Source organism: Bactrocera dorsalis, chromosome 1 (assembly GCF_023373825.1).
Source record: "Bactrocera dorsalis isolate Fly_Bdor chromosome 1, ASM2337382v1, whole genome shotgun sequence".
NCBI lineage: Eukaryota > Metazoa > Arthropoda > Insecta > Diptera > Tephritidae > Bactrocera > Bactrocera dorsalis.
The window spans coordinates 104,341,498-104,356,842 of NC_064303.1; the positions used below are offsets into that span (position 1 = coordinate 104,341,498).

At 34.7% G+C, this 15,345-nt stretch overlaps 1 protein-coding gene across 1 annotated transcript in view; it reads left to right on the forward strand.

Annotated features, from left to right (window-relative positions):
- The window catches only part of LOC105231266 (uncharacterized), a 78,014-nt gene extending 66,175 nt beyond the window's left edge, over positions 1-11,839 (forward strand). The window contains exons 4-6 of the mRNA XM_049455591.1: positions 575-711; positions 6,372-6,548; positions 11,379-11,839. Of these exons, the coding sequence (XP_049311548.1) occupies positions 575-711; positions 6,372-6,548; positions 11,379-11,476 (412 nt within the window). The 3' untranslated portion in view covers positions 11,477-11,839. The remainder of the gene's footprint in view (positions 1-574; positions 712-6,371; positions 6,549-11,378) is intronic.
- The last annotated feature ends 3,506 nt before the right edge of the window (positions 11,840-15,345 follow it).

The window sequence follows — 15,345 nt, forward strand, 5'->3', positions numbered from 1 at the left end:
TGGCATAAATACGAAAACGCAGAGAATTTGGAAGATGTTGTGAAAGGGTTGTGGTTTTCAATTTAATATTAAAGTGGTTTAGAGTTGAAAATTTCTAACTTTGCAGTTCTAATTTATAGGGTTCTTTAAGAACAATATTTAATATTGAAAAACATTGTCCGACGATACGAAAATTTGCAAAATAAATTATGATAGTTGTCACAGAAGACATGTGACTCGAGAGTCAGAGCTAAAGGTTCATTATCACCGAATTAGCTTAATGAACGAATGTAACAATGAGAAAAAAATAATGTATAAGTACTAAGATTTAATAATTTAGAACACACACTTAAAGTCGAGAGTGAAAAAGATAAAACTCTCGACAGAAAATATGAAAATCTCGAGACCAATATAAATGACACGAAACCGTATATAAAAATCTTGAGATAAAATATAAAACTCTGTATACGTAATATAAAACTTACGAAACTTAACATAGAATTTCCGATAGAAAACATAAAAATCTATAACTTGAATTTTAAAGTATTATTTTTTCTTTTTCTCCCTCTCTCTTTCTTGCTCTCTCTCCATATAGTGCTGTTAGCGAAGGCGTGCTCACCGATAATCCACATCTTGTGCTGCTCTTCTATCTGGCGCAACGTTTCCTACACGAACTAATAAAAAGTTATCGCCTCATACAGGTGGTGCCAATGGACATGTCCGGTTATTATGGTAAGTGGTTATGTGAATACAACACCATACACAAGCACACAGCACATACACACACACAAACACAGTGTTGTAGTTGCATACGTCAAGTTGTGCTTATCCACAGTTCACACCTCATATGAGGATATATGTCTGCGTAGTTGTCTCAAAGCGCATCGAAACTTTGCTTAACACCTACTTTTGAGGTTATACTCTGCTTTTCTTTTTCCAGTTTTATAGCTGTCAGCGGAAATCTCAAACGCTTTCGGTGCTTACTTTTATTACCGCTGACAGCAATTGAAGCTCCACTTTCACACACACTTCCCCCCACATATACGCACACACGCTCTCAAAGTCATGGAAACTTTCATCCACACATGCCTTCTGGTTGCACATTAGGAGAAATGAAAAATTCTTGTGAAATTTGGTCAGCTCTTTGCATTGAAAAGACAAAAACAAAAACCAAAAACAAGAAAAGCAGCAAAATTTTTCATTGAAAACGGGCGCCTGAATTACAGCAACACATCGTGCAGCATACGATTATTACGAGAACGATAGTGTGAATCGGAGATCTCATTTCAACTTGTCATTTGAAGTGTTTTTGCCTCCATTGCAAGCGTTTTTACTTATTTTACACTGGCTAAGCGCAATGTGCAACTGCTTTAGGGTTATTACTTTGCAAACTGGGGTTTCTTCTTCGGAAACAATTACTTCACGTTGCATGAAATAACGAATTTACAGCATTTTCACTGCAAAAAGTGAACAACTTCCATAACACATTTTTTGCGAAATGTCACATGTGACTGGAGGAGAAAGTTCGAATTGCGTAGCCAAAAATGTAAAATGGTTAGAGATACCATTCGATACGAGTATTGAGTTAGATCTTTGGGTTTTGAGTTCAATCTTTAACTTTGAGAATTTTTTGAAAGGGCAAAAATTTGATTTTGTTTTGAAAGGAACATCAAAGTTTGCTTTGGGTTTGCGAAGCCTTGATGAGAAAATATAAATTGCTCGACAGAGATTTAAAAGTCGGGAGAGATAGAACAACGAAACCGGGGAGAATATGTATATGAAAGTCTTGAGAGCAATAATAAAGCTAACAAAACCAAATACCTATAAAAGCCTCAAAATGAGTACTTTCAGAGAAACATTCAAATTAAGATCTTTGTATTTGTAAGTATCTTTCTCCAAAGCTCTCGAGTTTGATACATAATCTTGAAGATCTACAAAATACGCAATATAAAGTTGAATAAAAAAGACAACAGAGGCTGGGCAAGTGGCTCGTTATCCCAATTTTATATTTTATCTAACAAAATTTACCACCTTAATGTGAATTTTCGGGTGTCGTACAATAGCAAGGAGTTTCGAGAAACCTCCTTTGCGGTAGAGAAGATGAAAAAACAAAACAAATCTACTCTAGATTTTATATAATAATGCTTAGAATGTGTAAACGATGATTTCCATCACAGGAAAGTCAAGAAAGTATTCGTCAAAGCTGTGGTCCTCAGTCCGTCAGTGGGAAAGAGGCAAGAAGGACAGAGGGACAGGACGCAGGGATAGTCATCTATACGGATCGATCCAAACTAGATAATTGATTGAGAGGTAGTGACCAGCAAAATTTGATATTAAAATCGCCTTCCGCCTAGGAAACCACTGCAGGTTTTCTAAGTTTAGATCCCAGCAATTAAAGACAACATCCTTATTCGGATAAGTAGTCTACTTACAACAAGGAATATATTTATGTATGTATACACATAGCCAAGCGGTTTTGATATCACTAAATTTTCTTGGGGTTTCGTCAGAATTAGCGAAAAAATGTCTTGATTTCTTAGTGGATCTAACATTTTATTCTACCCTACAAGTGGGTTCTAGAACAGAATGCTACCCCTGGAGATGCAGAAAAACTAGCCAGAACAGGTACTACACTATTACTAGACTCCGGAAAAGAAAGGATTTATATTCCTCTGGCTACTGCACTGCCAATGCAAGGCTTTTCAAGACCTCTTGACAACTTTTCGGAGGTTATAAAGATAGAGTGAGGGGATTTCAGTCTTGGGGATATCAAAATAGGCCTAACTAATACAACGAGATCGCCAATTACTATGAGAAAATTGAGAATTTTTTTAGCGTAATTTGAAAAACACGTGACATGGTTTTGTTAGAATGTGTTTTCGCAAAAACTGTATTCTATGCAAAAAGTCACCATCACAGCCAACCGACCTCGTACCAAAAACTTTTGTTTACCATTCGTATCGGTGCATGGGTATGCCTAGCTGCGAATGTGGCTGTGAGTATCATCCGACTTGCTGTTTAGTTGAATTGCTTGTCGCGCTGCAAGCATTATAGTAAACTGCTTCAAGTTCATTGCGCATTGCGTACCCCTCGCCTGGCCTCGCGCTCGCTTCTACGCCAAGCAATATAATGCACTCAGCGCCATATTCCCGCGATGCTCATTTTAAGTTAACAGTGCACTGGCACACACACACATTCGCATGCAGTTATTTGCAAGTAACACTGTGTGTGTATGTCTGTGTGCAGTGGCGTTGAAAACTTTGCTTTTCTTGCCATTTAAATGCTTTGCACGCGCACAGATTGCATTCGCGTAAACTTATTCTGCTACATTTAATGCCGAAACTATTTCAGCACAACTACACACACACACAAACGCGTGCGCGCTCTCAAGTATTCACACACAATCGAGTTACTAGCAATAATTTGGATTTTTGTGCAGCGCTCTTTGCATAGTTGGCAAATGTTGGCTCGTAAAAATTCAATTTTGGTTAGATTTGAGTGGATATCTCTCGAGCAAAGTATTTACAATTATTGGTTGGTGTACGAGTATTCGCTCAGAAAGTGTAAAAGTGTTGGAATTTCATGCGCTTTTGCATTAAAGCTATTACGAGTTAAATGCGTTGGCATTTTGTGGTGTTAAGTGAAAAGTTGGCATAAAATATTAGTAAACTAACTGTAAAGTTTGGGAGATTATTTCGGAAATTTATGTTAGAAATTACGTTTTGGTTTGTTGCTAAGTGATAATTGCAGCTGGTATAATTATTTGAAATTTTAAACACGTTTTTCTCGAAAGGACACTTTTCAAAATTGCTGACATCATAAAATGGGCTGAATCGGATCTTTTTGAAAACAAACGAATACGAGATTTTTAAGCATTTTCTTCATATAGCTTTTAATGATCTTTCAATATTTATCTTTATAAATTTGCTACAATTCCCAAAAAAGGCAAATAGTTATCAAAATTTTATTTTTTCGTCAAATTACTCCATTTGTTTATAGGGAGGCCATATGTTCTCTCTTTGTTCCCGTTCCATACAATTTGGTCTAGTTTTAGTCAGATCTGTAATCCTGTGATATTTTTTTGTATTTTTGACCCTCAACTTTTTGAAATATTATATGGTATTTTCTTTAACTCTGATTGGAGCATAGACCAAATTAAAGGCATTAAAGGTTTTCCGATTTTTTGGCAAGTTGCGATAGACTATTACAGGTATGTAGTAGGATGTATGTTTTCAGACGTCGCTCGCCAAAATATCTAAGTTTGATTGTTAGGTCTATAAATAGTGCGATGATCTTTTCCAAAAAATCTAGATAGGAGATGGTACGAAGCAATCAGATCTTTATGGATTTTCGTAAATATGTGTTTGCTAAGGCCTGCAAAAAATTTCCGAATCAGTTATTTTGTTAAGAACCAGGATTCGCAACCGTATAAGAAGACTCTTTTCACGCTGGAATTAAAAATATGAACTTTAATGCTGACTGAAATTAATTTAGAGGGCCAAAAGTTTAAAGCTGTTTATATCGTTGACAAAGTCTTCCGCAGAACCTCCAGTGTTAATAATTTTGCTCCCAGAATAGCAGAATTATGTTTGTAGGGTATCCATTTGTCATATACAGTGAAAAATTTTATGCCAACCGCGCCATCATATCAAGCTTTTTTAGATTCCTCTGCAGGTTTCATTTTTTACTGCCACGAGAGTAGTATAATCTGCGTAAAGCAGTTCTTCTAGATGCTCCAGAAATTTTCAAGGCATATTGTGTTTGAGCAATAACGCTTTGTTCAATACATCATCCGAAACAATATGGAAGAGTACTGGTGACATAAGTTTACGCCAATTTTTTGTGTAAGACTGTGCATTTTAAGTCAACGTATTGAGCTTTGATGATGTTTATGAGCTAACTGGATACTATTTTCGTCGAAATCCTCTACCTTAGCACCAACTTAACCAATTGGAACCCACTTTGGTGTATACAATTATTTTGATACCTTCATGCACACTAAAATCGGGTAGTAGTCCGTCTATTATACTTCCATTTAACATAATTTTAAATGACATCTTACACCATAAAATATTTAAATAAAGTGTTAAAGCCTACAAGATGTAACTCTTTCCATTCAAAAATTGTAGAAATTATTTAATAACTTTTAAAACCATCAGGTTCGGAATATTGGTGCCAAAAGTATATGAATTTGAGCAGTTTGGTTCCTAAGGTTGTCCAAATATGCCCAAATGAAAAACCAAACCCCTCAGAATACCAAGGAGTACACTTACACAGTTTGATCAAAAGTTTTATTCTTTTACTCTAATTTTCTTCTGCCTGGACTGTTGGATAAACGAAACGAAGGACAAATGTCAATACATACAAATAATCCCAAATCTAAAAATGAATGCTCAAGTCTTTTAATACGAGACTTGAACCTTTGGCAAAAAAGCTGTCAAGGAAAGGCTTCGAAAGAGATGTTAAGCATCTAAGAACTCTGCATTCGTCAAACACATTACCTACTGGTGACAGAATGTATGAACATGAAAATGAAACTGCCCAACAACATACATAAAATTCGCTGAAGACGCTGAAGCCATCCTAGCCGCTTAGAGCATGTGTATTGAAAATTTATTAAAAGTTGAAATCCTGCTTTTCAGGAGCATATTGTGAAGCCGATAATAAATTTTATTATTAAAAAATAATTTGTCAGTCCGGATCAGTTTTGCTTTTTTTTATCTTATACCGAACTGTATCCGGATCAAATTTGTTCAGACTTTATCTATTCAATGTCTATAGTATCACGCTTAGTTTTGCGAGTTACAAAATACCATTTGGCGTCTAAACTCATCTGCGTTGTGTAAAACTTTCCTTTTAAGAACACTTACGAAATATTTTCTTTTAAATAAAAATTATTAAATTAAGTAAAATAATCGAAAATAATGGCGATGAACTGCTAATGATTCGCATTGTAAACATATTTAATATTTGCTGTGAACAAACACAAACGCGCTTGACTTAATACATAACTGCTGTTTAACATTTAATATGCTGTCAAGCGGGTTAAAAAAAATTGTAAACAAGCAAAAACAATAACGAAAACACATTATTTGCTGCGCAATTAATGCGAAAAGCACGCTTGTAAACAAGCACGACGCTGGCAAATAGTGAAACAATGCAAATAAACACAATGAAAATATTACTCATACGCCATGGCAACGAAATAATTTAAATTTACACACACAAGCACTTCCTTACAATCGCATAACGCCATTAATATTCATTTCATTTACCAATTGAAGCGCCTCATACAATATGCATTTAATAAAATAATATTTTAATTACTACCAGCCTGTGTGTTTGTGTGTCTTTCACTCACTCTCTCTCTCTCTGCCTCTGGCTTTTCACAGAAAACCGTGCTGGGCCCTCGAATCTCGGCAATGTCATCAGTCAAATACTGCTTTGCAAACAAATAACACCCGACTTCAATCAAGAGGAATTATGCAGCATTACGAAGGATTCGCAGGAGATAGCTGTGCTGCTGGCCGAAATGCAGGAGTACATGCCGCAGCACGACACATATCTCGGTGAGTACTCTTACACTTACATGTAATTACACAGCAAACACATTAAAATAATGCAAACAAATTGCATTAATAATGCTTAATACTGACATAATAATTATACTGTGCTCCATATTCGTACATATGTATGTATGTGTGCGTGTGAACTTGATGTGAAGCATTGTTGCTACTTTAGTTGGCGTATAAATCATTTGTGCAATATGGTAGAGACAGCGTGCACGGTTGTGAGGTTGAGTTACAGTTACTCTGTGGATATGTGCTTATATATGTATATATAGTTGTTTTAATATTATCTCTGCGCATTTAACATATGTATGTGGAAATAATTTTCTCTGTAGGGTTTCCTGTATTAGCTTGAAACTTTACTTTATGGACAGATCTGTTTTGAGAAATAACGCAATCGTTAAATTTTCGAGTTGCACTCAAGCAACTTATTTACTCTCCTCGATGGCTTTCGAAAACTTATTTTAATTATCGATAGTATAGCTAAAATAAGCAAGCAATTTGTAGCCAATTATTATTTTTTGCTTTAAAACGTCAAAAATATATTCAATCCCCGCCTTTGATGTGGAGTCATATTGACCCGAAGACTATAAAAAATAATATTTTTAGGTTCGGTTATGTTAGTCTGAGTTATGAGCCACGCACAGACCAGTTTTGCTACTTTTCCATGCGAAATGAAGTTTTGCTCAGAAGAGCAGCCTTCCTTTATTCGTGCTTGTCGCGAGTTCCAACAGACTCTGTGGTCTCACTAGCATTTATCTCTTTAGTGTCTCACACTGGGAGGTCCTCAAATTCTTAAAGATTAGCCTTATATATGTGGTATAAGTGCAGAAGAGATGCTCTATTATTTCGCTAGTGTCTTGCTCTTGACATTTCCTGCAGTCTCCTCGATGTAGTAGCGACACTTTGCAGGTGTCATTAGGCTTGTGTTCCAATATTGTTGCCACAGTCTCTTCTGTGGAGTGGTAGTAGGAATGTCGTGACTGTCGCAATTTTGTATCCAGACCGGTCTCCTGTTCAGATCATAGTATAGTAAATGCTTGGGTTTTCCAATGTTGTTCTCGTTTTCGGATGACAACCGTGTATCACTTTTGAGAATTTCGTCCACTATCTCATTGCCCTTGAAACCTTTGTGACCTGTAGTAAAGTCACTTGTTCCTGGCGAAACTCTCCACTGCTGCTACGATTCTCTGCTGAAGCATTAGTGCCTAGCTCCGTGGCTATTGGGAACCCATTTCTAGTTTTACTTCTACTTTCCTTTGTTTTTACTATTAAACCTTAGCTTGTATAATTGAATACGAAGCAGTACTTGTTCGAAGATATACAAACTGCTTATCGTCTCTTTTTTGAAATTATTTTAAATAGTTTTAACTTCGGACCGCGCAGAGCAAAAATGTATGAAATTTGTTCAGTTTGATTCCTAAAGTGGTCCAAATCCGCCCATATTCAACTCCGAACTCTTCAAAATACCAAAGAGTACATTTTCAATACTTTTCGAATCAATGTAGCCTTTTGGTCTGCTGAATGTTTGAGCCTATAGATCATATACACTAATAAATAGATTAAATATCAATCATTTAAGTGATGGAATCGAAATTTTTATTAATATTTCGGTCAAATGCTGTCCATCAATGAAAAGTTTTACTTTGAAAATTCTTCGTTAAGTTCTTCCTTAATTTCTTTAGTAGTTCACTTTTGGAAATTGAAACCTGTTATTTTTACGAGAATAGTACATTTTCGGTGGTCAAAACTCCCTTCTTTTGTGTGACTTTCCAAAATTTAAAACTTAAGCCGATTTCAAGACTCATCAGTATGGATTAATAGCAAATCAGAAATTTTTTGCAGCTAATCTATGGAAAACTACATTATTTCATATGCACTATAAACATTAAAATATACCTATACATAGATGAGATCCACGCAAGACAAGTTCCACTACTTTTTTATTTTATAGTGCCCTCGTAGTGCTCTCAAACACAATCGGAAAACAAATTAATCCAAAACGTCCTCGAACGTCCACTTCTTGGTCATTGTGCTGTAATTTAGCATACTGTTAAAAACTTTACAAGCTTATGCCTCTCAGTCTAGCACATATTTTTGGCATTAATGCATATGCGTAATTATGAAAATAGCAAGAGTAGCTTTGCTAGATAGCAGTTAGCACCTATCAATCATCAGGCAAAACAAGCAGTGTAAAATTTCAAATTACTGCTATTACTATATATGTGTGTGTGTTGAACTAGAAACACTCTGCACGCATTGTGTGGAGATTAAACTCATAAACGTTTGTTATATGCCCACATTTGCCTTTGCACAATAGCTGCATTATAATTGCGTTTAGCTGCATAATTGAATTATTATCTAATAACGTGCATGCAAACGCCAGTAATCATATATAATTAGAATATATGTAAATATATACTCATACAAAATATATATAAAGGTATATATATGTATATCCATATATAATAATGTATGCGCTTCTCGTTACTATTTCTGGATTATATTTATACAATGCAATGGAGATCAATCATACGCCCTGTTGACCTGCAATTAATATCTGTCATTCACTGATAGTTGCAGTATAGAATTTAGTAACATTAATTCGTTTTCAATTAAATTAAATTTTATAGTTAAATATTTTGTTTAGAGTTTTGGTGATTTATGATATGGTGTATATGATATAATACTTAGTTGGCGTAATATAAAATTTTGTAATCAAAACTTATAAATTAGATGGCGCCGAGGTCAACATTTTTATTAAGTTGAGTTTATTTGTTGGATGAATGCAAATTTGTATATGCTGTCATTGGAATATTTCGTTCTAAAATTTAGTTGATGAGCAATTTGACTTTAATTTTCTCCAAAATAATGGTTGATCAGCACGTTGGATTTTTTTTATTTGAATTTTGGCTAAAAGGTCTTAATACCTGTTTATGCGAAAAAGAATGTGCTTATAAAAGATTTTTGTAAGTTACACTTTTAAGCGTTAATTTTTCTGAATTTTAATCTACTTGCATATCATTCAGAAATTTTTCAGACATCTTTTTTTATTTTCTAAATTCAGAAATGATTCAGATATTCGATTTAAGACAGAAGAGCTTTGGATGTTGTCGGTCGCTTAGTTTTCAAGATATCGACCTATAACTTTGCACACTTCTTTCTCTTCTCAAAAAGTTGCTTATGTGCCGGAAACGCTGATATCGAACCACTATAGCATATAGCTGTCATACAAAGTGAACAATCACAATGATGTCCTTGTACAGAAAATTTTTTCGTTTGACGAGATATCTTCACAAAATTTATCAGGGGTTAATATCAAAGACAACGATGCAATCTCGGAAGAAATTGTTCAGATCGCATCATTATAGCATATAGCTGTCATACAAACTGATCGATCAAAATCAAGTTCTTCTATAGAACACATTTTTATTTGACCTGTAATCTACCGAAATTTGGCGTGGAAAATTGAATAAGACAACGATACAGTCTCCGAAAAAAATGCTTAGATCGGCCTATGGTTACCATTACAAACTCAACGATCTAAATACAGTTCTTGTATGGAAAATTCTTTAATTTCTACATATATCTTTACGAAATTTGGCATGGCTTATTATTTGAGACAATGGTGCAATATCCCTTAAAATTGTTCAGATCACATTACTATAGCAGATAGCTGTACTACAAAAAAAAAACGATCGGATTGAAGTTCTTCTATGAAATTTTTTTTGTTTGAAAGGTTATCTTCATGAAATTTGGTAAAGATTATTGTCTATGGCAACGAGGCAACTTTATTAGAAGGGGTTTACTCGGATCACAAGCGCGTGGAGTTGCCATACAAACGGGTCGATCAAAATCAACTCATTTAACGAATATTTTGTTGTGAACATCCAATTAAAATATCAATCGAATTTAAATTTTTTGTCTTATTTTCTGTCTAAAGAGACCGAAATATTACACAAAAGAGTAAAATATGTCAAATACGGTATCTGCTAGCTATAGATGTTTCTTAGTAGAATTTCGAAATTTTTTTTATAAAGTCAGCGTCAGAGATTTATTCAGTACGGCTTTTCAAACTAACGAGTTTATGGCGAAAGGATCCAAATGTGTCTTTAAACTAAATTTTTTTCCTAGTTAAAGAGAAATAACAGAACAAAAGCCCGAAATTTCTGAAAATATCACCACAAACTTGTTTAAAACTAATTGAATCATACGGACAAAAATCACAAATATTTTCTAAAAAAAAATAAATATTTGAAATAACAGGAAATTTTAATCAAAAATACCAAACAAAATGAAAAAAATAAATTTAATAATTTTTTTTCAATAAAAATATTTTTTCTTTTTTTCAATAATCTGCAATGCAAACAAATTTTGATTTCTATGAAAATGGAAAAATACACTAAAACAAGTTCAATTAAGATTATTAATTGTTTTAAAAACAAATAATAAATACAGAACAAATGCAGAATTCCATTTTCATCAAAAATTTCGTTTCACAAGAAATATTCTTGCATTCAAAATAAACACAAATAACAGAAATATAAAAATAAATCAAGTTAACTGACGAGAACTTTGATTTCGAAAAATTCACTTACGCAAATTTATGTGTTGTACGTGTATGTGTGTGGGTGTGTGTGTGCATACAAATATTTTTCAATATAATTTCCATTTCACCAACATCATCAATCGGCACACCAACCACCAACCAAAACACATTTCGCACTTTTCACCACAGCAATTTAATAAATGGCAAATCTACTTACTTTTCTCTCTCTCTCTCTTCCTTCCTGCCTGACTGCGAACTTGCTTTCTTGTCTGCCAACGTAGAACGCAGCGCCGCGCTCGACTCGGCGAAGAGCAGTCACAACTTCATTTACAAGAATATGAGTTTGCTCTGTTGTATGTCACGTCCGAAATATCTCTGAGAGGAAACCTAGGGTCTGGTGCGGGGCCAGTGCCCCGTTGTGATAACAACAACACAACCAGCAGTCACAACAGCAACAACAGCAATAACGGCTGAAACGGCAAAAGCTACAGCAGCAACTACAACACCTGCTGCAACAACGTCAGCTGCCAACACTGTAATAACAATGACAACAACAACAGCGACGTCGTCATCAGCAACAACAACAAACCCAACATTAAGCAAATGGACGGACACACTGTGTCAATTGTGTCGAACAAAAAATAATGCAAATAATAATTCATAGTAGGCAATTAAGATGCAGGCGTACATTAAGTAGATAAATAGAAAGTAAATAGCAATTAACAATTATTGTGGTTGGGCATATATATACTATATATTGTATACATATGTATGTATATATACATATATACATGTGTATGTGCATATGAGTTGACTAGTTCGTACGTTTAGTAGTAAAGACACCAAGCCAGCAAGTAAGCACCTAAGCGAGTAAGTAAATCCTTAGCCTTTAGCTAATTATAGGCAAATGAATAAGCAAAGCAAAGTAAAAGTCAATAAATATAATGATAAATGCGGCAACAACTTTTTTGTTATTAACGCACACACACATACATACAAACATACACATTTTTGTTTGCACATATGTACATATGCATTAAATTCCGTACCTTAGTCCATCCCCAATTGAGTTACTAAATATAATTGCGGTGCACTTAGTTAAATATAGATTTATAAATATCCAACCACATATGTATTATAAAAGCACACTCACTCACACCCACACAGATGCAAGTACACCTACATACATTAAAAGCTTTCAGCATTTTCCAAATAACTGTATTTAATAGCGACTAAGTAAAGTAATTAATTTATAGGTTAGCATTAAAATGAATTGGTAAAATCAGATATTGGCATGTGGCAAATCCGTGCTATCGCCGTTATTCGCTGCATTAATGAAATTAAATTTGATTTTAGTTATGCGGTGGCGTGCAGAATAAACTTAAATAACAAACAATAATAACAATAATGCTACAAAGCGAAGTTCTGGTTTTGTTATAGCGATAATTTTTTAATTTATTCAATTTGTTGCATTAATTTGATATTGTTTCTTGTATAAGCGATTGATTTTGATTGTGAGAATTAAATTTAATACCTAAATTTGCTTAATAGGCTTTTTTATACTATAATTGCGCTACAGAGCGAAGCTTTTTGGCAGTTAACTTTTAATACTGAACTTAAGAGCCGAGTTTTTTATACAAATATTCCTATCATGGCACCCAGATAATTAAAAACAGACCTTTTAAAAACATTATTATAACATTTTTAAATTGATTCATAAACTCAATATTTAATTTGTTCGAGAGGTGCTTTTTAAGGTTGCAAAAGTTATTGTTCTCTCTCAATTTTTTTAATTTTTTTTACAAAAATTTTCATTAAAAAACTTTAAAAACTTCTTTTTATTTTTCAAGCGATTTCTTTTACTTCATTTGCCCACAGTAGTAAAGGATTGTTCCTTATTTTTACCTTATCAAACCAGCCCGCACCGTCGAAAGTGGGCAAAGGCTCCAGCCAGTACTGCGAAAAACGCATCCAAAAGATTCAGTTCTACCACTTTCCATTTCTCTTTAGTAAACGTCTCTTGACTCCCTTGCTGGCCATCGCTGCCCCCATGAACGTTGAAGTCTTTTTCTGATAGAGCTATCGTTTGGCTTCACAGCGTCGTAATTTTCCCTCGCCACGTCGTTTCCAGCAGACTGTTGCGTTTGCAAAATTAAAATTGCAGCCGCAACCTTTTCTCTTCTTTCTTCGTCCGATTGGACTTACAATTAAGTCTTTTGTGGACTCCCATCAGATGTTTATAGGCCGCTTTCATTTTAAACCTCTTCTTACTGGATATAGCCTTCGACTTCATCTTTATCGCCAATAAAGCACCCTTATCGTACCCGGGAGAGCATAACAAGCTCCGTAAAGCTTCCTATTCCGTAATGAAAGCGTCAACGCATCCAAACGCTGCGTCTTCATGGACTGTAGCATATCTGTTTTTTGTTTGTATATAGGGGGAAGAATCGAACTAGCTAGCTTCTAAAACACCGATGTCCATTAAGTATTTAAGTCAGATGATAATCCAGGTCCCTATGTCCTCTGTCTATCCACGAGTGGATGTCCGGTAAAACTCTGTGGATCCAGCGCCCTTTAGATGAGAAATTCCTCCGCTTATTCCTCTTCTCTGTCTTTGCCGATACTGTTTTAGGAGCTAATAGCTGATATAATCGTTTGATTTTATCTCCCTGGATGTCAATGGGTGGCATACTACGTAATACTTGAGTAGCGTTGGTTGATATAGTCCGAAAATCACTTATTACTCGAATTGCAGAAAGCTTATGCACCGCAATTATCTTTTTAGCATACGCTTTTATATCCATTGCATGTATATATATTGGTGATTTATACAATACTACGGGACTCATTGCTTTTGCTATAAAAATCGCCGGTAGCTCTGTGTATATTGCAAAATTGGTAGTAGCACTACTTTCTTCACTGTATAGTTAATGCCGCTGGCTATACAAAAAGTAAACTCGCTTTGCCCTCAGATAGTAGCAGCCAATTCACTCATCGACGTTTGGACTGATATCCCAGCCGACTACCCTTCCTTTTTGTACTCCATCTTGCTTTGTATTTTGTTTTCAGAGAAACTCAACTGCTAGCATTTTATAACCGCCCAGTACCTTATTAGATATATACCCCGAATCCAGTGTCTTATGCAAGTATATGGAAATTACCAGAATGAGTAGGACGGATACATACCTCTGTCATGGCTAAACGCGGATTGTTTACACCACCAAGACCTACTCTAGAATATAGTCCAGGCCGTGACGGTGATATTAGCTGCAGGGTCCATTGCCCAGTCTGCACCCGCTGTTCAGAGTATGTAGTTAAGAGAATTTCCGCTGACCAGACAAATTTTAAATAATATCTAATATTTCTAAACTTCTTCTGCCAAATATGTTATTCAATATATGGGCAAAAGAGGTACACATTTTTTAGATTAGTTTTAAATTCGGCTGTTTCGTGTCGCAACTAATTTTTGCCTACATTTAGGAGTTTATTTTAAAGCGAGAATGTTTCCGATATGTACCTGAAGGCACATATTTCCACCTCATTGTAGAAATTAAAATTGCGTACCACCAAAAAACATTTTAAAAAGTTAATAATTTTTCAAGGAAATACAAAATTAAATTCATTATTACCTTATTTTTTAAACATTATAGACCTTCTCAAATTAGTTGATGACAACAAAATTTTCAATAAACTATCAATATATCAATTAATGATGAGTCAAAAAGCCACCATTCTTTAACGCATATTTATGAAAAACATTTCCAGCACATAACTTAATTATACAAAAAAATATGACAACTTAAACTAACTCCATTACTTGCTCTTATTTGCTCTTATAACCAGACATCCTCTTATAACTACTTGCCGTTCACATAAAATACCAGAAGTTCCTTAAGCGCGTCGTTCATTTTCCATATTAACTACTTTCCCGTTAATTGCTGATGTCAATGCAGAATTAGCTGCCGTCAATTACTTTATGCTCTCTTGTTGCTTTTCGAAAAGCAAAGTTTATTTAGTCTGAACTGTTAGTACACAAACAGCAACATTTCATAGAAACAAAAGTCAGCATTATGACCATAAATGGCAGTGAAAGCGCTTTTCATGTCTCCCCATTGACACACTTTGTTAGCCAGTTAGCTGTCAGTGGCAAATTTTTACCATTGAGCTACTCAAAAAAATGTCAGTCTAATTGAGTAGAGTGACTACTTAGTGAGAGTAATTACGGGTTTTTGTGGATCAATACACGTG